This window comes from Mobula hypostoma, chromosome 3 (genome assembly GCF_963921235.1).
Source record: "Mobula hypostoma chromosome 3, sMobHyp1.1, whole genome shotgun sequence".
Taxonomy (NCBI): Eukaryota; Metazoa; Chordata; class Chondrichthyes; order Myliobatiformes; family Myliobatidae; genus Mobula; species Mobula hypostoma.
The window spans coordinates 25,014,015-25,039,393 of record NC_086099.1 but is presented as its reverse complement, the minus strand read 5'-3'; the positions used below and the strand labels follow the sequence as shown (position 1 = coordinate 25,039,393).

At 41.5% G+C, this 25,379-nt stretch overlaps 1 protein-coding gene and 1 long non-coding RNA gene across 2 annotated transcripts in view; both read right to left on the bottom strand.

The window, feature by feature from the left end:
* LOC134343893 (uncharacterized) overlaps positions 1 to 12,855 on the bottom strand; it is a 62,105-nt gene extending 49,250 nt beyond the window's left edge. Inside the window, exon 1 of the long non-coding RNA XR_010017342.1 lies at positions 7,827 to 12,855. This is a non-coding gene — a long non-coding RNA (uncharacterized LOC134343893). The remainder of the gene's footprint in view (positions 1 to 7,826) is intronic.
* A 2,804-nt stretch (positions 12,856 to 15,659) lies between these two features.
* The window catches only part of dnai1.2 (dynein, axonemal, intermediate chain 1, paralog 2), a 206,416-nt gene continuing 196,696 nt past the window's right edge, over positions 15,660 to 25,379 (bottom strand). Inside the window, exon 21 of the mRNA XM_063042782.1 lies at positions 15,660 to 16,116. Within this exon, the coding sequence (XP_062898852.1) occupies positions 16,015 to 16,116 (102 nt within the window). The 3' untranslated portion in view covers positions 15,660 to 16,014. The remainder of the gene's footprint in view (positions 16,117 to 25,379) is intronic.

The window sequence follows — 25,379 nt, the reverse complement described above, 5'->3', positions numbered from 1 at the left end:
CAGGACTGCCCGGTTGTAATTTGCGACCGGAAAGTATCAACTATTGGATGTCTATTATGGATGTCTATTTCAATCAATCAAACTGGCGTCTAAGAGCTTTAGAAGAAATGTTAACAAGTAGTTGGTGGTATTGCTTTGCCAAGTGTCTACTTGTAATAGGGAAATTTTAGACATGGTTATTTTAACAGATTTCTGAATCCTGACAAGCAATTATCTGTGTTCTGTCAATATTCCTCATTACTGTAAACTTCTCTTGGGTAATCTGCAGGCATCTCCTTCGGACTAATGCAGTAGAATCCGTCAGTTCTGCACTTTGATTTTGATTAGATTTGATTAGCTTTATTTGTCACGTGTACTTTGAAATGCACAGTGAAACGAGCCAATTTTGTATCAAGACCAACAATATCCGAGGAAGTGCTGGGGGCAACTCGCAATGCGTTGCAATGTTTTCAGCACTAACATAGATTGCCCACAATTTACTAACTCTCTAAGTAGTAGCTGCAGTTAAACTGCACAGCAACATATGTACAAAATGCTGGAGGAACTCAGAAGTCCAATTATTTGCAGAAAACTGACCTGCTGAGTTCATCCAGCATTTTGTATGTTGCTCTGGACTTCCAACATGAACAACATAAAAAACACCTGTTGATTTCCTACAGTATTTTGTGTATTTTGCTCAGGACTTCCAGCTTCTGCAGAATCTCTTGTATTTAAAACATTGCAGAAGTCATTTATTTCAAATTCATAACACTGTGCATATGAAATGAGGTATTGCTTGGAAACTACCATGGATATGTTAGTGTATGATTTACAGCTGTTGGTGGATGCTCCCCACAAGTGCTTAACAGGATTTATTATAATACATTAGCATTCTAAAAAGTGCTTAGGTTACTAAATACATCAGGAAAATAATTGTGAAGATGCTCATTATGGGACAATACCAATAATATTATCACATGCAAGCCTAACAGGCAGTCAGTTCCTGGACTGCTCTATGGTATTTTGCAAGTTCCCATCTTTCAAGCATCAGCCTTCAACTGATGGATCTGTAGAAATATGTTACTTCACCTCATGACAGCTTCACACTACAGCCAGGATAAAAAGGGTTTTTGAAGACAGGATGTTCAAGCACCTTACATAATATCAATCTACAGTAACAAATTTTAGAGGGTGACGAGCATCTGGAACACCCTGTGTGAAAGAGGAATGGAGGCAGAATATCCCATTCTTGTAACATAGAAACATAGAAAATAGGTGCAGGAGTAGGCCATTCGGCCCTTCGAGCCTGCACCGCCATTTATTATGATCATGGCTGATCATCCAACTCAGAACCCCGCCCCAGCCTTCCCTCCATACCCCCTGACCCCCGTAGCCACAAGGGCCATATCTAACTCCCTCTTAAATATAGCCAATGAACTGGCCTCAACTGTTTCCTGTGGCAGAGAATTCCACAGATTCACCACTCTCTGTGTGAAGAAGTTTTTCCTAATCTCGGTCCTAAAAGGCTTCCCCTCTATCCTCAAACTGTGACCCCTCGTTCTGGACTTCCCCAACATCGGGAACAATCTTCCTGCATCTAGCCTGTCCAATCCCTTTAGGATCTTACACGTTTCAATCAGATCCCCCCTCAATCTTCTAAATTCCAACGAGTACAAGCCCAGTTCATCCAGTCTTTCTTCATATGAAAGTCCTGCCATCCCAGGAATCAATCTGGTGAACCTGCTTTGTACTCCCTCTATGGCAAAGATGTCTTTCCTCAGATTAGGGGACCAAAACTGCACACAATACTCCAGGTGTGGTCTCACCAAGGCCTTGTACAACTGCAGTAGTACGTCCCTGCTCCTGTACTCGAATCCTCTCGCTATAAATGCCAGCATACCATTCGCCTTTTTCACCGCCTGCTGTACCTGCATGCCCACTTTCAATGACTGGTGTATAATGACACCCAGGTCTCGTTGCACCTCCCCTTTTCCTAATCGGCCACCATTCAGATAATAATCTGTTTTCCTATTTTTGCCACCAAGGTGGATAACTTCACATTTATCCACATTAAATTGCATCTGCCATGAATTTGCCCACTCACCCAACCTATCCAAGTCACCCTGCATCCTCTTAGCATCCTCCTCACTGCTAACACTGCCACCCAGCTTCGTGTCATCCGCAAACTTGGAGATGTTGCATTTAATTCCCTCATCCAAGTCATTAATATATATTGTAAACAACTGGGGTCCCAGCACTGAGCCTTGCGGTACCCCACTAGTCACCGCCTGCTATTCTGAAAAGGTCCCGTTTATTCCCACTCTTTGCTTCCTGTCTGCTAACCAGTTCTCCACCCACACCAATACCTTACCCCCAATACCGTGTGCTTTAAGTTTGCACACTAATCTCCTGTGTGGGACCTTGTCAAAAGCCTTTTGAAAATCCAAATATACCACATCCACTGGTTCTCCCCTATCCACTCTACTAGTTACATCCTCAAAAAATTCTATGAGATTCGTCAGACATGATTTTCCTTTCACAAATCCATGCTGACTTTGTCCGATCATTTCACCGCTTTCCATATGTGCTGTTATCACATCCTTGATAACTGACTCCAGCAGTTTCCCCACCACCGACGTTAGGCTAACCGGTCTATAATTCCCCGGTTTCTCTCTCCCTACTTTTTTAAAAAGTGGAGTTACATTAGCCACCCTCCAATCCTCAGGAACTAGTCCAGAATCTAACGAGTTTTGAAAAATTATCACTAATGCATCCACTATTTCTTGGGCTAGTTCTTTAAGCACTCTAGGATGCAGACCATCTGGCCCTGGGGATTTATCTGCCTTCAATCCCTTCAATTTACCTAACACCACTTCCCTACTAACATGTATTTCGCTCAGTTCCTCCATCTCACTGGACCCTCTGCCCTTACTATTTCTGGAAGATTATTTATGTCCTCCTTAGTGAAGACAGAACCAAAGTAATTATTCAATTGGTCTGCCATGTCCTTGCTCCCCATAATCAATTCACCTGTTTCTGTCTGCAGGGGACCTACATTTGTCTTTACCAGTCTTTTCCTTTTTACATATCTATAAAAGCTTTTACAGTCCATTTTTATGTTCCCTGCCAGTTTTCTCTCATAATCTTTTTTCCCCTTCCTAATTAAGCCCTTTGTCATCCTCTGCTGAACTCTGAATTTCTCCCAGTCCTCAGGTGAGCCACTTTCTCTGGCTAATTTGTATGCTTCTTCTTTGGAATTGATACTATCCCTAATTTCTCTTGTCAGCCACGGGTGCACTACCTTCCTTGATTTATTCTTTTGCCAAACTGGGATGAACAATTGTTGTAGTTCATCCATGCAACCTTTAAATGCTTGCCATTGCATATCCACCGTCAATCCGTTGTGTCATTTGCCAGTCTATCTTAGTTAATTCACGTCTCATACCTTCAAAGTTACCCCTCTTTAAGTTCAGAACCTTTGTTTCTGAATTAACTATGTCACTCTCCATCTTAATGAAGAATTCCACCATATTATGGTCACTCTTACCCAAGGGGCCTCTCACGACAAGATCGCTAATTAACCCTTCCTCATTGCTCAAAACCCAGTCCAGAATAGCCTGCTCTCTAGTTGGTTCCTCGACATGTTGGTTCAAAAAACCATCCCGCATACATTCCAAGAAATCCTCTTCCTCGGCACCTTTACCAATTTGGTTCACCCAGTCTACATGTAGATTGAAGTCACCCATTATAACTGCTGTTCCTTTATTGCACACATTTCTAATTTCCTGTTTAATACCATCTCCGACCTCACTACTACTGTTAGGTGGCCTGTACACAACTCCCACCAGCGTCTTCTGCCCCTTGGTGTTACGCAGCTCTACCCATATCAATTCCACATCTTCCCGGCTTATGTCCTTCCTTTCTATTGCGTTAATCTCTTCTTTAACCAGCAACGCCACCCCACCTCCCCTTCCTTCATGTCTATCCCTCCTGAATATTGAATATCCCTGAACGTTAAGCTCCCATCCCTGGTCACCCTGGAGCCATGTCTCTGTGATCCCAACTATATCATAATCATTAATAACAATCTGCACTTTCAATTCATCCACCTTATTACGAATGCTCCTTGCATTGACACATAAAGCCTTCAGGCGCTCTTTTACAACTCTCCTAGCCCTTATACAATTATGTAGCTGACAAAATCATGAAGCAAAGGCTAATCAAGGATCTATCAACCTCTGCTTTAAATATACCCAATGACATGGGCTCTATAGCTCTGTTTGTTATATAGACTAGGTGAACACCTGTTCTACAACTGACAGAAGTATGATGCTAAAGCTGGAAAGCTCTATATGGAGTGGATGTGGAGACAATGTTTTCTATAGTGGGGGAGTCTTCGAATGGATAGCAGAGCCTCACATTAGAGGGACATCCATTTAGAATAGAAAGAGGAGGAATTTCTTCAGTTGGGTAATTGTGAAGCTGTGGAATTCATCACAGATGGCTGTAGAGGCCAGGATATTGGGTGTATTTAAAGTGGAAGATGGTGGTTTCTTGATCAAAGGTTATGGGGAGAAGGCAGGAGAATGGGACTGAGAAGGGAAGTAAATCAGCCAGGATGAAATGGCAGAGCAGACTTGATCTCCTAATGGCATCATTCTGCTCCTATGTTTATGGTCTTATGGAAATAAGGCTGGGGTTTGCTTCCAACTTAAACACCATCCTATTCTTACCCTATATATCCTATTATTAATTATATTCTACCATATTCCTACAGGATTATCCTGTTCTTGTGCTATGCATTTCTATGGTTGTACAAGCCATACACAGTGAATGAAACAAAGTAATGTTGTGTCTGAGTCTGACAATAGACAATAGGTGCAGGAGTAGGCCATTCGGCCCTTTGAGTGAGTACCGCCATTGACTGTGATCATGGCTGATCATCCACAATCAGTATCCAGTTCCTGTCTTATCCCCATAACCTTTGAGTCTGGTGATGAAACTGAATAGATTCCTGCAAAAGTTTGCAAATGTCAGAGGGCAGCATTGTTTGAGAAAGAGAAATGGTCTGATTTAGCCTCATATGATGTTCAGTGTGAGATAAAAATATATCTTTTCACCGTACCAAAGCAGTCAGATTTGTTTTGTATAGTAGTACAACAGCAGAAATACACAGGGGCTCTGGAGGGATGTAGTACTTGGAGATAGAGCCATGTTCTAGTCACATGCCTGTGGTAACCATGACCTTAACCAAACAGAGGTCTATTTTAAGCATGAGACTGCCAGATCCCAGCCTGCAGCAGTGGTCTGTAAATCACTGGAAAATCGTGGAAGGTGATGCCAGTCACGATTGATCGTGCTGCCCCTCATAGCAGGCTGGTCAAGAGGTGACACTTGGATTCAATATCAAACAGTATTTCTAACATGTAGAAGAAGCAGCCCAAGGAAATTCTTTTGAGCAATTATTAATCTGAAATGGACTTCTAATTTTTCATGTTAACAGTGTTGTGCTCATTCTGAGAGTTTTGATGTAAAGAAGAATATAGTGGCTGGCTTCTCTAAGGCCCAGGATTCAATCCATGACACTGACACTGCATTGTAGGTACCACAGCAAACACACATAGCTCCTTTAAGAAGAGATTTGATTCCCACAATTGGACATATTTCTTTAAATTACCCTACTACATTATAGCAAGGTCTAAAGATCTCGACATAGTCTGTTCTTAGTCTTGTTTATTTTGCCATAAATAAAGAATAAGTTGTGTAAGGACTCGACACTTAACTCTGCTCCTCACAGATAGAATTGCTTCTGGACAAATTACTGTCAGGAGTTTGGCTTCGTTCTGTCTGCATTTCACATTTTCCACGCAAGGAAGATAATCAAGGACCACTCACATCCTGGTCATTCTCTTCTCTCAATGGGCAAAAAGTACAAAATCCTGAAAGCATGTACTACCAACCTTAAGGGCAGCTTCTAACCTGCTGTTAAACAGACCCCAAATACAATTAAAGACTCTTGATCTCAAAATCTACCTTGTCAAGGCCTTGTATCTTATTGTCTTCTTGCACTGCATTTTCTTTGTAACCCTTCATTCTACATTGTTATTGCCATTCCCTTGTACTATCTCAAAGCATTGTTGTGATGAAATGGTTTGTATGAATAGCATGCAAAATTAGGTGTTTTTACTGTGCCTTTCTCCATGTGACAATAATAAACCAATTATCAAAATAACATTCCATTTCAACATGTAGTCAACTGATGTATAAGTATTTCCACTCTCCAAAGTGTTCCTCATGAACTAAAGTCTAATTGAATTGAAGTTGTACTTGGTTAACCACCTTTAAATTTTTAGCCTCACGGGAACCCAGTAACAGCTTGGGGCAGAACCAGTCACGGTTTTGTATGTTCATCCTAATAAAAGGGGAGTGCTTTTGACGTTTAATTGTCAAAAGACAGTCAACAAGTTTGCTCCAAGTTTACCCCATTGTCCTAGTAGTGTAAATTGGGTGATTGACAACTGGGTGAGCGATCTGTGTCTCGGGAACATTGCTGTCTCAGTGTTCCACGACTGAACGTCGTCCTTTATCGTCCAATAGGGTGGAACGGGGCGGGGCTTCGTTCCGACACTGGCAGGTTGTCATCTTTATCCTTGTCTACCGGCACCGTGAGCCAAGCCGCGCCAGGTGAGTCTGGTGCGGGTTTGTAACTCGGTCTCACGCTGAAAGCAGCAGCCTGCTGCATTAGACAGCGCCAGCCCAAACATGAGCATTCACCGGGGAAGATGACAATTGCGAAATCCGAAAAGGGATTGCAAACTCGAGGGAGTCAAATCTGTGGACGCGACGCGGCAGCGAAGTTTTCATGAGCTGAACGGCGGAAATCGCTGGATTTGCATTGGTGTGAATGCGACGTGCTCGCAGCTTTTGGATTTGCAACCTGCCGTCTTTGGAAGACCACAACTTCCTTTGGAAATTCGGTGCCAAGCAGGAGTGGTCATGAAGAAGAGAATCCCTGCAGATTGACGATGACATGTCCTGTCTCCCTCCGGGGGTCACGTCACAAAAAAAAAATCGGCCAAATTGCGACGCGGGATCCACGGAGAGTAAATGGTGGCTGCGCCCTGTGGGGCGCCTGTGTCTTTAAATAGACCAGCGAAGGATCTTTATGTGACGCTGGATTGCGCTTTGAATGTTGTTGGATGGGTCATCCGCTAACCGATAGGCTTTTCAGCCAGAATAGGGACGAGCCGAGCCCGCGGCTGTTCTCTCCGTCTTTCCACTCCTTCCACCGGCCAGGCGCGCCGCGCTTCCACGCCGGTCCGCGATGAGCGGCGCTTTGTCGACCGGGGCGATCATCGCCATCGTGATCAACGGCATCCTGGCGCTGCTGGTCCTGGTTCTCCTCATCATCCTGTTTAGGGCGTGCAGACAACCTTCGACGGCGGAGGAGAAGACCCCCATAGCGGAATCGAGGCAGATGCAAAGTGAGGTGAAGTACTTACTGAAACCCTGACGTCAACATTGCCGATGCCTGGACACACAGTGCCCACTCCTTCCCCGAGCAAGATCAAAGTTTAAAACTCTGCAAAGTGAAAGGCGTTTCTTTTGAGAAATGTGAGGTGTGTTGGAAGCACTAACTGCGTGAACGACAAAAAAAAACATGCGTCAAACGATAAATTCCACACATTCAACCAAATACTAGGTTACAGTACTTTAGAATCATTTGGAGGGCGTTGGGGATGCCCCAATTCGGGGGACTCGGGCATCGGAGATAAGTCAGAGTTGCGCCGTCCGGTCGGTGCTGATGGGGGGTGCTCTGCTTTCTACTGGGTAGAATATTAACTTACCGTCGCGACCAGTTGGGAGGAGGAGGGCAGTCTCATGCGCCGCGCTGAATGGTCACGGAAAGAAATTCTCCTGCGCTGCTCTTCGGTGCCCATGTCGAGGTTGTGTGTCCAGCGGGGAGCCGCGTGGCGTCCGGAATTGGGGCGAGCGGCGACTCCTTCGGCCGGTCTCCAGCCCCGCATCTTCGGGCACATTTCATCGGCACCCACTAACTTTACTGCTGCACTGTTTAGCATTTCGTTGGACTTTTGCACCAATTCTTTTTAGTATTTGCAATTATATATAAATATATATTATATAACCTTGTCGCTGTGAAAACTTATTTTCTCTGTATTTTAATATGCTTTTATATAAAAGGTGAGGGGGTTATCATAAGTTTTATAGAAAACTATTATTTGAGCAACTTCGACATATAGCTTATAATATGATCACTCCGCTGATTTAAAAAAAAACAGTAATAGCGTCTGGTTGTAAGGAGACGCAACTAACCTATTCACTGTTGCGTCTGGATAATGTAGCGACGCGAAGAACATAGAAGGTTAATAGACTTAGACGCTGCGGAGGTTGCTGTGTTTTTGCAGGGCGGCGGATCGAAGTTGGTGGATTGAACGTAGATACAGAGTGAATCTGATCCATCCCGATGCCACTACGCAGGGTTAGAGAAGAGGAACAAAATCTTATTAAGTAAATTGTTTAAGGTTATATTCTTCGTAATAATAGTGTTTAACCAAAGATCTGTGAGGGAAAAAAAAGTTACAAATTGGGATGCAGTTTTGAAGCTGGTGATAAACGTTTATATGTAGATTATAGGTTATAAAAATGTACTTTGAATACAGCAAAATATACGGTGCTCATCAAAAAACAATTTGGCACTAAGAAGCTAAATGACGTTGGTCAAAGGGTTTGGTTTCAAGAGGTGTCTTAAAGGAAGCAAAGTAGAAGTATTGTAGGCAGCCAATGACAGTGTCCTGAAGGAGGGCTGCCACCCAAAACGTCAACTGTTTACTCTATCAGAGATGCTGTCTGACCTGCTGAGTTCCTCCAGCATTTTGTGTGTGCTGCTAATGACAGTAGTGATTAACTTTGGAAAGAATAAGAATTTGAGGTGTACAAGTATCATTGAGGATTTTAAGACAGATATGTAAAAGGATAGGAGGATGATCACATGGAAACAGGAATGAGAATTTCAAAATGTAAGCATTGCATAGCTGGAAGGCAAATCCAGTGGTGATGAATGAATGGAACCCTGGTGAAAAGTTTTCAATGATAGATCTCTGAGCAAGATACAAAGTGGTGGATGCATGAAAGACGCTGCCTGGGGTGGTGGCAGAGGCAGATACATTAGAGCAGGGGTTCCCAACCTGGAGTCCACAGACCCCTTGCCTAATGGTGTTAGTCCATGGCATAACAAAGGGTGGGAACCCACTGCATTAGAGACTTAGATAGGTACGTGAGTGTGGAGAAAGTGAAAGGATATGGACATGGTATAGGCACAGGGGATTAGTTGGCCATTTGATTACTAATTTATTTGGTTCATCACAGCATTGTGGGTTGAAGGGCCTGTTTCTGTGCTGTACTGTCAATGTTCTATGTTCTACTGAAGGTTAAAGTTTAAAAAACGAGGATTTGTGCAGCAGTTGAACCGAAATGGTATAAAGTTGATTGACTTCACACACAAATATTAGACCTTCCACAGCACTGCACAGAATGAATAGGAAAATCAAGTGTTCAGTAATACCAGATGACATTAAGTGGAGCAACCTTGACTTTTGGATGGTAGCATGATAAATTGGTAGTAAATTCTCAGCAATTTTACCTGCTACCTTTAGTTCATTTATTTCAAGTGAAAGGAACATAGGAAAGAGGTAAAGTCGATTGCTGTGTTGTGAAATGCAGCCAGCGACCAATCTTTCCCTCAACAGATGAACTGTTATTAAATGTATCTACAGTTTACACAGTGTTCTTGTGTGATGTCTGTGTCTCTCATTTTGTCATTGTTGAATATCTTGTACGTGTAAGTGAGAGTCTTTGAAAGTGTCCAGTGTACTTGTTACTCTCACATGCATTCCTCAGTAGACGTTGTAAGCATTCAGTACATGCAGTTTGATGGCAAATAGCACCTCCAAGGACTAGAATACAGGAAACTATCACCCTGGTGTTTCATAATACCAGAGGAGTAAGGTGAAATGGGAGGGAAAGAAATCTGGGAACATCTGTCAATACAATGACATAGAATGATTGGGTTTTGTGGCAGTCAAGAAAAATAGGCAAGCTGTTAGAAATGTTTGGGTACTTCACTCCAGCATTTATCACGTTGGATTTAATCTACACTGATGTTTACTCGTGCTGTCTTATAAGTTAAACTACAGTATAATGCAACAACATATACCATTTGGCCTGCAACCTTGTTATTGTATCTATGAAAATACCCTCAAAAATTTTTATTTAATCTTTTTGACATTTGACTGAGAAGGCATCGGGTATAAAAATGCCTATCACAAATCAGTAACCTACTTTATTTCAATAAATTACACAGCCACAGATATGCTCAGAGTGACTTCAAAATAATGAGACGTTTATAAGAATTCAAAATAATGAATACAAGTGTTTTTTCATAAAAGTAAAAAAAAAAGCTGGAAATACTGAGTAGGTGAGTCAGCATTCATGGAAAAACAGTGATTTTCTATCACTTTAGTATCGTCAACTGCTGAAAACTTCTTGCATTTTTGAAAATGCTTACAGTCATATTGGGGTGTGTAACAGTAGCATTAGTGCAATACTATTACAGCTAAGGCATTTTGGACCTCGATTCTGGAGCTGTTCTGTAGGGAGTCTGTATATCCTCCCCGTGGACTATGTGGGCTTTCCCCAAGTGCTCCAGTTTTCTCCCACAGTCCAAAGGCATACCAGGGAGATGAATTGGCCATTGTAAATTGTAGGTTAGGGATAATGGGGGTTAAGGTTTGCTTGGGCGGAATGGTTTGAAGGACTGGAAGGGCCTATTCCGCACTGTATCACTAATAAGTATACATCTATGGTGTTCCGGAATATATTGGGCTAAGGAGGGCAAGAGTATTAAAGTGAGGTGATGATGTGAGAACCAAAGGCAGAAGAATTTCCAAACTTTGAGCAAATGCACATTCTTGATCAGATGTACTTTTCCAACAAGGGAGATGACATTGCTTGAGGAAATGAGGCAGATCAAGTAAAACAATAATTAGTTGGACCATATCTAGAAAATAACGATCAAAATTTTATTTACAATACCTTTGGAAAAGGATGGAGAACACACAACATGAAAAGAGGCACAAGAGATTACCAGTGCTGGAATCTCAAGGAAAAACACTACCTGCTAGAAGCATTCAGCAGGTACCAGATGAAGGGTCTCGTCTGTCCGTTTCCTTCCATAGTTGCTGCCTGTCCAGCTGAGTTCTTCCAGATATTTGTCTACTGTCCAACATAATGAACTAATTTAAGGGTCATTTTCAATGGAAAGAGACTTGTCCTACTTGGTAGGGGAGTCTAGGACAAGAGGGCACGACTTCAGGATTGAAGGACATCCATTTGGAACAGAGATGTGGAGAAATTACTTTAGTCAGAGGGTGGTAAATCTGTGGAATTTGTTGCCACGAGTGGCTGTGGAGGCCATGTCTGGGTGCATTTAAAGCAGAGATAGATAGATTCTTGATTAGCTGGGGCATCAAAAGGTATGGGATGAAGGTAGGGGAGTGGGGATGACTGGAAGAATTGAATCAGTGCATGACTGGCAGAGCAGACTTGATGGGCTGAATAACCTACCTCTGCTCCTATGCCTTATGGTCGTAGTGCGGTAATGTGGAAAGAAATGAGACCTTTGAAGACTTTTCAGTTGGTCTAAATATATTCTTACAGGGGGAAAGCACAGAGAGATTACAACTGGAGCTTTTCAAATGATGAAACAGGCAGCAAAAGATCATACAACATGCTCTTAACAATAAAAAAGCAGCCTGGGAGGAGAAGTAAACACTAAAATAATAGAGAAAGGGAACACAGAAAAGACTAGCAGCAGATAGAAAAGTGAATCTATCGACTGAATAGTAACAACTGAATTGGAACAAGGTTGTAAGAGAAGAAGTGAGCTGATCAGTCATCAAAAAGGATATTTACTCATTGTGGCAGTGAGCGTGGCTGGAATACTAAATATTTCACATCCGTCTTTAATGATGCTGATGCTGCTTAAGTTCTAGCCAGAAAACTAATTCTGATTCTGGGTGGAATAAAAATTGATTAAGGGGAGGTACTGGAAAGGTTAGCTGCACTTAATGGGATGGTACAGTATCCTGTGATGCTGAAGGAAGTAAGGAAAGAAATTACAGAGGCTCTGGCCATAATTGTTAATACAGGGGTGAACCTGAGGACGGACAATTACAAATATTAACCCCTCGATCCAGGAATAAGTCCAGTAACTACAGATAAGTCGATTTAACAGGGTGGAGATGAAAGGTTCTTGAAACAGGGTCAGAATCATCCCCCTTGGATAAATTTGTCAAAGTAAAATTGTGTATAATTTTATAGAACTTATTGATAAAAGTAACAGAGAGTTGATGACAGAAATGCATTTGATATGATATATCTGGATTTGCATAAGTATACGATAAGATGCTGCATAAAAAATTGTCATCAGGGTTGAAGGCCATGAAATCAAATGGACAGTGGCTGCATCAATATAAAATTAACTGAGGTTATGAGAGTGACAATAACAGATGGTTTATCAGTCTGGAGGGAAGTGACAGTGAATTTCCCCAGGGACTGGGAGAAGAATGTAATTTTCTTTGCTAATGATATGGACTTGAGTATATAGGGCATAACTTCCAAATCAATTGATTGTACAAAACACGGAAAAATACCAAATTATGAAGAGGATATGAACAGACTTGATGGAAATATTGACATGCTGGTGGAAAGGGTGGATTGGCGGCTGAGGGAATTTAATGCTGAGGTATAGTACGGAAATGTATTCTCTGAATATTCTTAGAGTGGTAATAAATCAGGTCAGACCACTGAATTCTTTGTATTCTTTGTCTCTTCTGCCAACATGGTCTTGTGATCTTTTCCAGCTTGACACCCAGCAGAGCACCAGCAAAGAGCCTATTTCTTCCATTTGCTTCCCTTGCACCTGTCTTGCCTTCAGTGAAGGTATTTACTCTTTGCAGTTATTGTCAATCTAATGACCACTTCATCAATGCCTAACAAACCTGCAAATAACTAATAATAGTAACAGTACTTATAGAGCACTTTTCATACAGAGCATGCAGTTTAAAGTACTTTACAATGGGATAAAGTGTAAACATGAAAATAAAAGACAAAAAGATGTTAGTTGAAAGCAAAGTTAAATAAATATGTTTGGAACTGGTGTTTAAAGGTGTCAACTAAATCTGTATCCCTTATAGTTTTAGGTATTGAATTCCACAGTTTCTGAGCATAATTCAAAAAAAAACCTGACCTGCCAATTATCTTGAAGGAGATTGCTTAAATTTAAGAGACCACCGGAAGATCTGAGAGCTCGAGCAGGATTATAAAATGAAAGCAATTCTATGATGTACTCCGCCCCCAGACCATTAAAACCTTTAAAAATAGTACTGATATGCTGTAAATTTTTGCACAGGTTACACTAAAAATGAATGCTTATGGTTTGTAAACAAAATATGTTTTAGTTCATTCTTATCTCTAACTGCTCCCCTCCCCCTTACCCATCAACTAGAACACCTCTGCAACTTATTGGGCAGTAAACCTGTCCCACACCCTATCAGAAATATTCCCTTTGTCCTATCCATTCCTTTCCTTCTTTGCAATTTAAAACTAATTAGTTTTTGATGTTTTCCATTGTTACAGACTATTTTGGCATTCAATATTAACTATATTTCTCTTCACGGATACTGACCTATTAGGCCTTTTACAGCATATTCTGTTTTAATTTAAAACTTCCAGCATCTGCACTTTTTTTTTCTCTTTTTTGGCTTTTATTCTAAGAAAATGACAGCTCCTTGTGGCTCAAGGCAACAAGACACTTTTCCATAATATAATTAGAATCGAATGAAAAATGGAAGGTTAGCTAGTATTAGGAAAGAGAACAATAACTTAAAATGTCAGGTTGCTGATCTTTCAAAGTGTCTGATAATATTTTAAAAACGTAGACCCAGGAAAATAGCAAAGGGATGTGGTTGTTACACTTTAAAAATACTGTAGTTTAAAGGGGAAATAGAAAGGAGGGGTCTACTTGGTTATGAGATATTTTTTAATAGTAAGACCATAAGACAAGGAGCATAGCCATTCAGCCCTTCGAGTCTGCTCTGCCACTCCACCATCCCTCTCAACCTCATTCTCCTGGTTTCTCCCCGTAATCTTTGATGCACTGACTAATCAAAAGCCTATCAACCTCCACCTTAAATATACCCAATGACAGCCATCTGTGGCAATTAATTCCACGGATTCAGCACCCTCAGGCTAAAGAAATTCTGTCTCATCTCTGAACTAAATGGATTTCCCTCTATTCTGAGGCTGTGCGTTCCGGTCCTAAACTCCCCCACGACAGGAAACATCCTCTCCACATCAACTCTCTCTCGGGCTTTTAATATTCAATGTTTCAATGAGACCCCTCACCCCCCCATTCTTCTAAACTCCAGAGTAGAAAAAGAGTAAAGGCTTGGAGTCATCAAACATGCCTCATATGTTAACCCTTTCATTCCTGGTATCATTCTTGTGAATCTCCTCTGGGCTCCCTCCAGTGCAAAAAAATCTTAGATAAGGGGCTCAAAACTGCTCGCTATTAAATTAGAGAAACAGTGCAAGTAGTCATAATTGAACCGTAATCAGAATTGAATCATAACCCGCAGAATATAAATCAATGTCTGCACTTTTGTGTGTTGCTCAAGATTTTCAGCATCTACAGAATTTCTTGTGTTTAGAATATGTGTTACTTTTGTTGTGTCTTCAACTAAAATGCTTGCTGGTACCCTGTTGGAAAATCAAAATGCAGAGTATTGTAGATGATGGAAATATGAAGCACAATCAAAAACACTAGAAACACTTTGCAGGGCACCTTGCTGATTCACATTGCAAGTCCATAACACTTATTAGGAGAAAAATCAATAGTTTCCTTAGTCGATGACTAGACCACGACTTAGTGGAAGCAGGGTGAGATTTTTAGTTTCCCTGATAATCTGGAATTATTAATATTAAATATTATTTAATTATCTATTATTATTAATCCAGGATATACTATAATGTAAAAACTTAGGTTATATATATATATATAGAGAGAGAGAGAGAGAGAGACTGCCTATGAGTTTTGCACAGTATTGTAGTAATTTTAAGTATTGCACTGTACTGCTGCAAAAAACAAATTCTATGACATATGTGAGTGATCATAAATCTGACTGTAATATGGTCTGTATTGTGAATGGAGAGTGAGAGGGAGCGGTAAGCACCACAGAGACATTCTGGGATCAATAAAGCAGTTGTTTGGAATCCAATAACCTTGCCTGGTGTCTCAGGGCTGGGTGTGGTTGCATCCTCACCACCCTTTCCCTGCCCTTAGCACTCCTCCTCCACTTCATGTCTCACACCCTTCTTGCAGCGCTCCACCCTCGCCATCTCCAACATCCTCTGCTCCGGCCAGATTCACAACTCACCCTGCGCTCCACATTGTCAAATACAGCTCTGTACAAAAGTCTAAGGCACCCTAGCTATATATATGTGCCTAAGAATTTTGCATGGTACTGTATATTAATTTATAGCAGTACCACAATGGAAAGTCAAGAATAACTCTTGGTCAATTTATAAAATATTTTGCTCAAAGCTTTTATTTCTCTCCAGAATTCAAGTAAAATACAAGACTTTATTTTGTAAGCTGCACAAAAGTAATCTACCAGTTCTAAAGTATCTGTTTATTTCTCTAGATTTTCATACAAAAAAATCATCAATAAGTAGGAGGAAAAATAAATTTGTCTGTAAATATACTAAATTGACAGATTTATCTCATTATATCTCAAAACATTCCTATGCTGTTAGGGTTTTGTGCTGTGTTTATAAACAAAAAACATGCAGGGTATTTCATTTCTTAAGTAGTAGTAGCTTTGATGGTGTCAGGCTTACACATGACTGCTGATTCATTTGGAAACATTGAATAAGTATCCTCATTGCAAGGGCTAATTAGGTCTCCTTGACAATGGGGTCTCTAACCAGAGCCAGTAGCTTGTCCAGTTTAGCTTTTTCCACTTGGGGCCCTTTTTGCACTTCTTGTCCTTTCTTTGCCTAAAATTGATAAGGATAATAATTAATTTGGAGCACATCACACAAAGTGAGCAGTGATTGTATTAGAGAAACAAATCTAAATATCCAGCCATGTAAAATCAATTGCATCATGAACCACCACACATTAGCAGGATTGTTTCTTCTTTATTCGATTTACAGGATCTGGGTGTCACTGGCAAGGAGTAGATTTATAGCCCATCTCTAATTGCGCTTGTTTGGCCATTTCAGAGACAACCACAGTGATAAACCTGGAGTCACATATAGACCCGTGTGGGTCCAAATAGCTGATTTCCACCCCAGAAAGATATTTGTGGGCCAGGTTGGATTAAACAATAAGCTTTCTTTTTAAATTCCTGATTATTAGTGAATTTAGTGATATGAACTCAGACTGCCAGATTGTTAATCCTGGCCTAAAAGTTAACATCCCTGAAAGATACTGGGCTGACCTCACAGGATTCTGTGTCATCATCTGCACCTGGGTAGACCCTATTGCAATCAAATATAATATATACAGTTATTATATTGTATAATATTAATATAAATAAAGCAACACTTTGCTGTTATACAAACTAAATATTATAATGAGATGAGCATGATAATATTTATTTATTGTTTGGTGACAGATGTGAATATTGCTAGCACCACCAGCATATCCCATCTCGTCTTGGTTTTCTGATTGCTTCATTTCCATTTCTGAGGATAAGGAAGGATCAAACACATTGCAGAGCCTGGACCTAGTAGTTTGATTCTTTCTTTTGTCTTTTCACTCCGGACTTTTATTATTCACATGAATCTAAATTTTCCAGCTCCTATGGCTGGGTTCAGAAACATGCCTCTTGATCAATTATTATCGTACATTGTTTAGTTCTTCCTCCTTTGTTCCTTTGCATAATTAATGAAATTCTGTCATTAAAATTTGGCACAGAAGGGTTTAACTTACTTTATCCTTTATCCTATTCAATTTAATACCAAGAAAATACTGTTTTGGATACTGTTGTGGGAGGTGATGTCCCAGGGGAATGCCACAGACACCAGGTTGTTGGCACTGAACATGGGTCCCTGGTGCAGAGGGGAGAGAGGGAGAAGAGGAGAGCAGTAGTGATAGGAGACTCGACAGAGGAACAAACAGGAGATTCTGTGGACATGAACAGAACAGCTGGATGGTTTGTTGTCTCCCAGGCGTCAGGGTCAGGGACATCTTGGATCGCATCCGCAGCATTTTGGAAAGGGAGGGAGAGCAGTCAGATATCTTGGTACACATTGGTAGCAATGACTTAGGAAGGGAAAGCAATGAGGTCCTGAAGAGACAATTTAGAGAACTAGGCAGAAAGCTGAGAAGTAGGAACTCCAGGGTAGTAATTTCTGGATTGCTACCATGCCATGCATCAGTGAAGGTAGAAACAAGATGATCTGACAGATATATGTGTGGCTGGAGAAGCTGGTGCAGGGAGGAAGGGCTTCAGGTTCTTGGATCATTGGGATCTCTTCTAGGGGAGGTATGACCTGTACAGAAAGGACGGGTTGCACCTGAACCTGAAGGGACCAATATTCTCATGGGTAGATTTATTAGAGTTGTTGGGGAGGATTTAAACTAATTTGGTGGGGGATGGGAGCTGGAGTGAAGGGATTCAGGATAGGATGGATGGTAAAAAATGCAAAGATAGTGTGCTGTTAGACTGTTAGGAAGCGCAGGCAGAGGATAGGACAAAATTGCAGCCAGCAGGGATGCAGAATCAAAAAGGACAGCCAATACAGTACTCAAAGTGTTATATCTCAATGTATGGAGTATAGGAAATAGGAGGATGACCTTGCTGTACTCTTACAGGTTATCAGGTATGATGTTGTGGCCATCACTGAATCGTGGCTGAAGGATGGATGTAGTTGGGAGCTGAATGCCCAAGGTTACACATTGTATTGGAAGGATAGGAAGGTAGGCAAAGAGGGTGGCTCTGGTGTTAAAGAATGGCATCAAACTAGAAGAAAGATGTAACATAGGCTTGGAAGATGTTAAACCCTTGTGGGTTGAGTTCAGAAACTGCAAGGGTATACAGGTCTCCAAACAGTAGCTGGGATTACAATAGGAAATAGAAAAACTGTGTCAAAAGGGCAATGTTATGATAGTCATGGGAGATTTTAACATGCAGGTAGTTTGGGAAAATCAGTTTGGTAAAGGATCCGAAGAGAGTGAATTTGTTGAATGCCTATGAGATGGCTTTTTAGAGCAGTTTGTCATTGTACCTACTGGGGGATCAGCTATACTGGATTGGGTGTTAAGTAACAAACCAGAGGCAATTAAGGAGCTTAAGGTAAAGGAACCCCAAGGAGGTGGTAATCATAGTATGATTGAGTTAAACATGAAATTTGACAGGTAGAAAGTAAAGTCCGATGTAGCAGTATTTTAGTGGAGTAAAGGAAATTACAGTGGTGTAAGAGAGGAGTTGACCAAGGTAAATTGGAGAGAGATGCTAAGGAAACAGTGGAAGAAAGCCCCAGATAGTGAGAGGGAAGGCCTCAACCAACTTCAAGTGGACATCATGAGCTGGTGGACAAAGTTGTGAAGAGCTGGGAATCTAAGGAAGCTGTGCAGAGAGAAAGAACAAACAAGAACACAGTTCTACAAAGACCCTTCTAAGTTCATGAAAGGTTTCTTCACACCGGAAGAAAGTTGAACTTTGAAAACATCAAAGCAGGAACTGGAAGAGCACCTGGAAAAGATTCACACCAACTTGAAAAGGCTGGACATATGATCATTACATCTGACATCACACCAATCCAGCCCTCCACCTACCACCTGGATTCTGACCCTCCAAAATGGAGGGAAGTGGAGAAGGCAGTCCGATGGGCAAGTGTGCATCTGCTCCTGAGCCTAATGGAGTACCGCATAGGCTTTAAAGGAACACACCAGACGGCTTGTTGTTTCTCTAGAGGCTCATGAGGATAGTATGGCAGAGGCAAGTAATACCCAAAGTGTGGCAAAGGGCTGGCGGTGTCCTGATTCCCAAAGAAGAGGATGCAGAAAGCATCACACAAAATGCTGAAGGAACTCAGCAGGCCAGGCAGCATCAACGGAAACAAGTACAGTTGACGTTTTGGGCCGGGGTTTCGGGATTTGGGCTTGGATTTCCAGCATCTGCAGATTTTCTCTTGCTTGCAGAAATCATCAGTCAGTTTTGACCAATTTGCCTTTTGAACATTGACAGGAAAAATCTTCTTTACTGTATTAGTACAGAGGCTGGCTAGCTACCTGGAGAGAAACAGTAAACAGGAATTCCAGGGTTCTCTGGGTACTTGGAATGTACAAGCATGATATGGCATCAGATCCAAGCAGCTAGGATCTCTATGTGATCTTCCTGGACCTTGACAATGCATTTGGCTCAATTCCCCTGCACTCCTCTGGGAAGCATTTGACTTCTTCCAGACACTAAAGCCCATCGCAATGCTGGGGAAGTTGTACTTTCAAGACCTGCAATTGTGCTTCATGACAGCAGATTTTACCACAACAAGGCAGAGACTGGAAGTAGGCATTATGGCAGGTTGCATAATATCACCCCTAGCCTTCACAATGGCCATGGAGGTCATTATCAGGGCTTCAAGATGAGTGGTATGTGGTGAAAGAACAAGTGCTGGACTTTGTCTTTCCCCTATTAGGGCATATGGGCAAGATAATAACACTGACCACTACTACAGCATGCACCAAGCGACTACTTGGAAAGCTGCAGGAAAACATCAAGTGGGCCAGAATGAAAATCAAACCCAGCAAGTTGCAAAGCATTTCCATAGTCAAGGGAAAGCTGAAGTACACTTAAGTTCTTCATCAGTAATGACCAATTCCAACTGTGACTAGACAACCTGTCAAAAGCCTGGGTAGACGGTACAACACCAGTCCCATGAACAAAGCAGGTGTAGCAACTAAAAATACACATCACCAATGGCCTAAATAACATTAACAGAACCATGTTGTCTGGAAAACTGAAGCTCTGGTGCTTACAGTTTGGACTCCTACCCCGGCACCCACTGTCTATGATGTTCCACTACAACCGTGAAGAAGCTTGAGTGAATCATCATATCGTTCGTGAAAGAAGTGGCTCGGTGTCCCAGGGTGTATCATTAACATCAGTCTCTATGGTAAAGGAGCCCTTGAACTGCCTTTCACTGGCTTTACAGAGGATTTCAAGTATTCTAAGGTGCATCCACAGATGACACTCAAAGACACTCATGACAAGACCATCAGTACTGCTGCATGGACCTTATGAACTGAGTGGAAATGGACCCCAGCTGGTGCAGTGCAGCAAGCAACTGTTGCCCTTAGGCATAGAGACACTGTGGGGCAAGTCCAACAGGGCAGGGGAGGCTATGGTCTGGCAGCAAGTGGACTCACCTGGCACAAGGCCACAATTCCAGAGTGAAGGAAGATGGTTGTTGAGGAAGTACGGCGACAAGAAGAGACAGACAGAAGTGCAAAGGCTGTCTCCCTGGCTAAGCAGGGGCAATGGCTGTGGTGGGAAAACACTGAGAGGAGGAACATCAGCTGGATGGGAGATGGAAGCAAACAGACTTAGCTTTCTCTGCAGAGCTACATATGATATGCTTCCCCTCACAAAAAACCTTCACTAATGGATCGGTGAGGACCCAACTTGTCCCCTGCACCTGATTCCGGCAAACCTCAAGTATATCCTGGCAAGCTGCAAAACCAGCCTCACAGAAGGCAGACACATGGTGTGTCACAGCCAGGTCTTGAAGGGTCTGGCAGCATGCATTGAATGCTAGCATTCAATGTCAGCATTTATTTCAAGAGGTCTAAAATATAAGAACAGGGATATAATGCTAAGGCTTTATAAGGCACTGGTGAGGCCTCATCTTGAGTATTGTGAATGGTTTGGGGTTCCTTATTTGAGAAAAAATGTACTGGCATTGGAAAGGATTCAAAGGAGGTTCACAAGGATGATTCCAGGAATAAAAGGGTGATCATATGAGGAACGTTTCATGCTTCTGGACCTGTACTTGCTTGAATTTAGAAGGATGGTGGGGGGGGGGGGATCTTATTGAAACCTTTCGAATGTTAAAAGGCCTAGACAGAGTAGATGTGGAAAGCATGTTTTCCATGGTGGGGGAGTGTAGGATAAGAGGGCACAGCCTCAGGAGGGGCGTCCATTTAAAACTGATGCAGAGAAATTTCTTTAGCTGGAGGGTGGTGTATTTGTGGAATTTATTACCATGGGCAGATGTGAAGGTCAATTCATTGGGTGTATTTAAGGCGGAGATTGAAAGGTTCTTGATTAGCCATGGTATCAAAGGTTATGAGGAGAAGGCCAGAGAGTGGGGCTGAGGAAGTTAGAAAAAAGGATCAGCCATGATTGAATGGCGGAGTAGACGTGATGGGCCAAATGTCCAATTCTCCTCCTATGTCTCATGGCCTAAAATGGCTCCTCAGTAATATTAAATTAAGGCTGAGTAAGAACATAAAATGAGAAGACTTCAGTACTGCTATACACATTGAAAATTCAAGCTACTTTACCAATTGAAGCATAATTTGTATGTAATCACTATTTGGTGGCTAAGTATATTATTTGTTTAAATTCCAACCATATGTTTGAATGGGATCTCTGGCTATAAATTTTGGGATGTTAAAAGGTGCTTGAAAAGTGGTTACTACATGATTATATTTCTAGACCAGTATTGTCCAGTGAGGGCAACGAGGCAGTACGAGAAGTTAAGGTGGTTTGTGATATAAACAGAAGCAGCAATTTTTACCTGTTTTGTATTTTAAACATAAGTTTCTTTGTCTTTAGTATTTATTATAAAGAACATTGTAGATAGTAGAAATTTCTAAGGATTTGTTATTTGCTGAAGTCAATGAAAAATTAACTTGGATGTGCAACAAAAAGGTTGCATAGTCAGTGTGAGTCCACTTCTCAATTGTTTCACAGACCAATTTCTCTTCCAATATCTCAGATCTATCATAAATAACTTTAGATTTCCATTCTAGGCAATATTTTGGTGTGAGTAGTGAACCACAATTCACATTGGTCATAGAGTGTAGGTGATTGACAGAAAAACCAAAAGTGACATTTGGAAAAAGTTTATCATACAAAATTTTAGGGGGTAGTATGCAAAATTATGAGGGTTATAGATATGATAAATGCAAGCAGGCTTTTTCCACTGAGGTTGGTGAGACTAGAACTAGAGGTCCTGACTTAAGGGTGAAAGGTGAAATGTTTAAAAGGAACATGAGTGGGAACTTGTTTACTCAGAGGGGTGAGAGTGTGGAATTAGCTGCCAGCTGAAGTGGTGAACGCAGGTTCGATTTCAACATTTAAGAGAAGCTTGAGTAAGTGCGTAGATGGGAGGGGTATGGAAGACTGTGGTCCAAATGCAAGTCGATGGGCCAAGGCAGAATACTAATTCAAAGATCCTGTTTATCTGCTGTAGTTCTGTATGATTCCATGATTATGACTATATTGAATGGCCATGGTTTAGAATAAACTGCCAGGTATCATCGTTGAGACATGATAAAGTGAGCTGAATAACTATTTAAAAGGAAATAATTTACAAAGCTAGGGGGAAAGGCCAGGAGACTGAATGTAACTTGACTGCATTTTCATAGAACTAGTACAGACACAACAGTGTAAATAGCCTTTGTTGGTGCTATTACTACCATGACTCATTGATTCTGTGCCCCCCACCTTATTTTGCTGCCAATGAAAAGAAAATTTACAAATTCATTCCTGCCCCCCCCCCCCCATGGTCTAAGACTGTAAGGGCAATAAATTACAATCAAAATATTGGTTAAGCAGCAGGAACTGTATACAAATTTGGTTGTCTACCATCAACAAATGATAACATAGCTAGAAGATGATAGGTGAAGTGGTCCCCCGGTTTACAATGGATCTCAGCAATGTAGAGGAGGCCGCATTCGGAGCACTGGATACTATATAAGACCCCAGCAGATTCACATACAAAGTATTGCCTCACTTGGAAGGACTGTTTCGGGGCCTGAATGGAGGTGAGGGAGGAGGAGAATGGTCAGGTGTAGCATTTTGGCTGCTTTCAGGGATAATTGCTGAGAGTGAGATTAGTGGAGAGGGACAAATGGACAAGGGAATAACAGGAGCAATCCCTGCAGAAAGCGGGAAGTGAGGGGGGAAGTAAATATATGCTTCGTGGTAGGATCCCAAATCGAATATCTTAAATATCTCTGTCAGATCTTCTTGTAACCTTCTCTAAAGCCTTCTAAAGCATTTACATCCTTCCCAAAATCTGCTGCCAAGAAATGGGCACAATACTGCACCTGCAGTTCAATCAGTTCTAGAAAGGCTTATTGTGACTATGTTGCACACATACCCTCTTCTGTGAATAAAGCCAAGAATTTGATATCCCTTCTTTAAACAACTTTCCTAACCTTCTCTGTCACTTTCAAGAAACCATGTAAGCCTCTCTTTTCTCAAAGCCCTTTTAGAACAGTGCTCTTTAGTTCATACTGTATTGACTTTCCACATTCTTATTGAAATGTAACGCTACACATTTTTTGGCATCAAATTTTATCTGATAACAACCCTCCTATTTCACCAATCTATCTAAATCTCTTTGTGTTTTACTATTATCCACTTCCTAGTTCACATATATCCAAATTTCAACTAAAATTTCGAAACTGCTCTGTGCATCCAAGTTTTAATCATTATTATATAGATCATAGAAACCATAGAAACTACAGCACAGAAAAAGGCCTTTTGGCCCTTCTTGGCTGTGCCGAACCATTTTCTGCCTAGTCCCACTGACCTGCACACGGACCATATCCCTCCATACACCTCCCATCCATGTATCTGTCCAATTTATTCTTAAATGTTAAAAAAGAACCCGCATTTACCACCTTGTCTGGCAGCTCATTCCATACTCCCACCACTCTCTGTGTGAAGAAGCACCCCCTAATGTTCCCTTTAAACTTTTCCCCCCTCACCCTTAACCCATGTCCTCTGGTTTTTTTCTCCCCCAGCCTCAGTGGAAAAAACCTGCTTGCATTCACTCTATCTACACCCATCATAATTTTATATACCTCTATCAAATCTCCCCTCATTCTTCTACGCTCCAGGGAATAAAGTCCTAATCTATTCAACCTTTCTCTGTAACTGAGTTTCTCAAGTCCCGGCAACATCCTTGTAAACCTTCTCTGCACTCTTTCAACCTTATTTATATCCTTCCTGTAATTTGGTGACCAAAACTGAACACAATACTCCAGATTCGGCCTCACCAATGCCTTATACAACCTCATCATAACATTCCAGCTCTTATACTCAATACTTTGATTAATAAAGGCCAATGTACCAAAAGCTCTCTTTACGACCCTATCTATCTGTGACACCACTTTTAGGGAATTTTGTATCTGTATTCCCAGATCCCTCTGTTCCACTGCACTCCTCAGTGCCTTACCATTAACCCTGTATGTTCTACCTTGGTTTGTCCTTCCAACATGCAATACCTCACACTTGTCTGTATTAAACTCCATCTGCCATTTTTCAGCCCATTTTTCCAGCTGGTCCAAGTCCCTCTGCAGGCTCTGAAAACCTTCTTCACTGTCTACTACACCTCCAATCTTTGTATCATCAGCAAATTTGCTGATCCAATTTACCACATTATCATCCAGATCATTGATATAAATGACAAATAACAATGGACCCAGCACAGATCCCTGTGGCACACCACTAGTCACAGGCCTCCACTCGGAGAAGCAATTCAATACTACAACTCTTTGGCTTCTTCCATTGAGCCAATGTCTAATCCAATTTATCACCTCTCCATGTATACCTAGCGAATGAATTTTCCTAACTAACCTCCCATGCAGGACCTTGTCAAAGGCCTTACTGAAGTCCATGTAGACAATATCCACTGCCTTCCCTTCATCCACTTTGCTGGTAACCTCCTCGAAAAACACAAATAGATTGGTCAAACATCAATAAATTGGTCAAACATGACCTACCATGCACAAAGCCATGTTGACTCTCCCTAATAAGTCCCTGTCTATCCAAATGCTTGTAGATTCTGTCTCTTAGTACTCCCTCCAATAACTTACCTACTACCGACATTAAATTTACTGGCCTATAATTTCCTGGATTACTTTTCGATCCTTTTTTAAACAACAGAACAACATGAGCCACTTTCCAATCCTCCGGCACCTCACCTGTAGACAGCGACATTTTAAATATTTCTGCCAGGGCCCCTGCAATTTCAACACTAGTCTCCTTCAAGGTCCAAGGGAACACCCTGTCAGG